The 1,353-nt window shown below is 32.5% G+C and overlaps 1 protein-coding gene across 1 annotated transcript in view; it reads left to right on the top strand.

Annotated features, from left to right (window-relative positions):
- The window catches only part of LOTGIDRAFT_176698 (hypothetical protein), a gene marked incomplete at both ends in the record, with an annotated part of 3,686 nt that extends 2,683 nt beyond the window's left edge, over nt 1-1,003 (top strand). Inside the window, one exon of the mRNA XM_009056172.1 lies at nt 874-1,003. Coding sequence (XP_009054420.1) covers nt 874-1,003 — 130 coding nt within the window. The remainder of the gene's footprint in view (nt 1-873) is intronic.
- Nucleotides 1,004-1,353: the final 350 nt, after the last annotated feature.

Genomic DNA, 1,353 nt, shown 5'->3' with positions numbered 1-1,353 from the left:
CTACAGTGGAAGTGACGTGGCGCCGTGGAAACATCTACCTAGTGCGGTTGTAAATTCTACAGATCCAGAGAAATCCAAATGTTTTTTAGTTTAAGAGGTTACGTAGAGGATGTATGTTAAGAAATGTCCTTTATGGTCAAATATTGTAAAATACACGTACAACGTATTGTGAACACATTACACTACCATTGTGCACTCACTTAGGATTGAATCTTGAATAGAACGTTTTACTCTTAACGATTATCTCGATTTACCGACAGATATTGAAAGCAGTTGAATTTTCAACGACTGCTAGCAACAAGTGGCACCTGTAAAAATCTGATCATTATCTTGTTAGGTCACCGTTTCCTCATTTTATACTTTCAATTCAAATTGAATCTTGTCGTTGAGTGGTTGTAATCTCCAACCATCCAGTTGATCGCAGATGTTTGTAGTTATTTCAGTTAGGAAGTCGTTAAACTGAAGTATGGTTTCTAGAAAATATGATATGAGATAACTGGTAAAAAAATGGCTTAACAGATTGATGTTCCACTGACGTTTGGTGTTATTTGGTTTATATCTGTTTGACATGACAGGATTTACTCCAACAGAATTTAGTCGAGTTTGAAATTAATCATAATTGTGTGAATGATTCTGTGCATCCTTCAATAATTGTTGATATTTCATCAATATATCGATTTCATTTAAATGATATCATCAGAATATGGCACTTGAAACTCTACTTTATAACACATTTATCATGTTCTATCTCTCATCTCAAACAGATTTATGATTTTATTTTTAAAACCATTCATTCGTTTTCTTTATATCTTGATTATATAAATATGTATTGCATGTTTGGTTTGTATTGTATCTTTATGGAAATTCTTGTAGAAACGGCGGGAAACGGTATTAAAGAGTTTAAAGATAAAAGAGGAAGAAACGTCGTATATTGATATAATGCATCGATTAGTGAAAAGATATCTCTTTAAGTTAGAGAGGGCTAAAGATGAAAAGGAGAAGCGTAAGTTTTGTTTATTTTCATGGCATAAATCTTGTTAGGCTTCAAGGCAAAATAACGCAACGACCAAGTGTTTAAATCTGTAAGTTTGTATATGATTGCTATTGTTGACAATTGGTGGTCGATTCATAGCCGTTTCTGTATATTTCCTTGTTTTTGTTATTATCCACTTCAACTGACGTAGAGTTGTGACTTCATTTAAAACAAAGGATACAAGTTGAAAATGCAATCAATTCCCCATCAATTTCAAATCTAAAAGCCATGTTTCCCAGTACATCATTCTAAAAAACATGAACGTAATAACCCAATAGATTATTACCATGTTTTCATAAATTTCACGTCTGATTACACTT

The sequence above is a fragment of the Lottia gigantea genome, assembly GCF_000327385.1.
Source record: "Lottia gigantea unplaced genomic scaffold LOTGIsca_2672, whole genome shotgun sequence".
In the NCBI taxonomy this organism is placed as follows: domain Eukaryota; kingdom Metazoa; phylum Mollusca; class Gastropoda; family Lottiidae; genus Lottia; species Lottia gigantea.
This window is presented reverse-complemented; position numbering and strand designations above follow the sequence as displayed.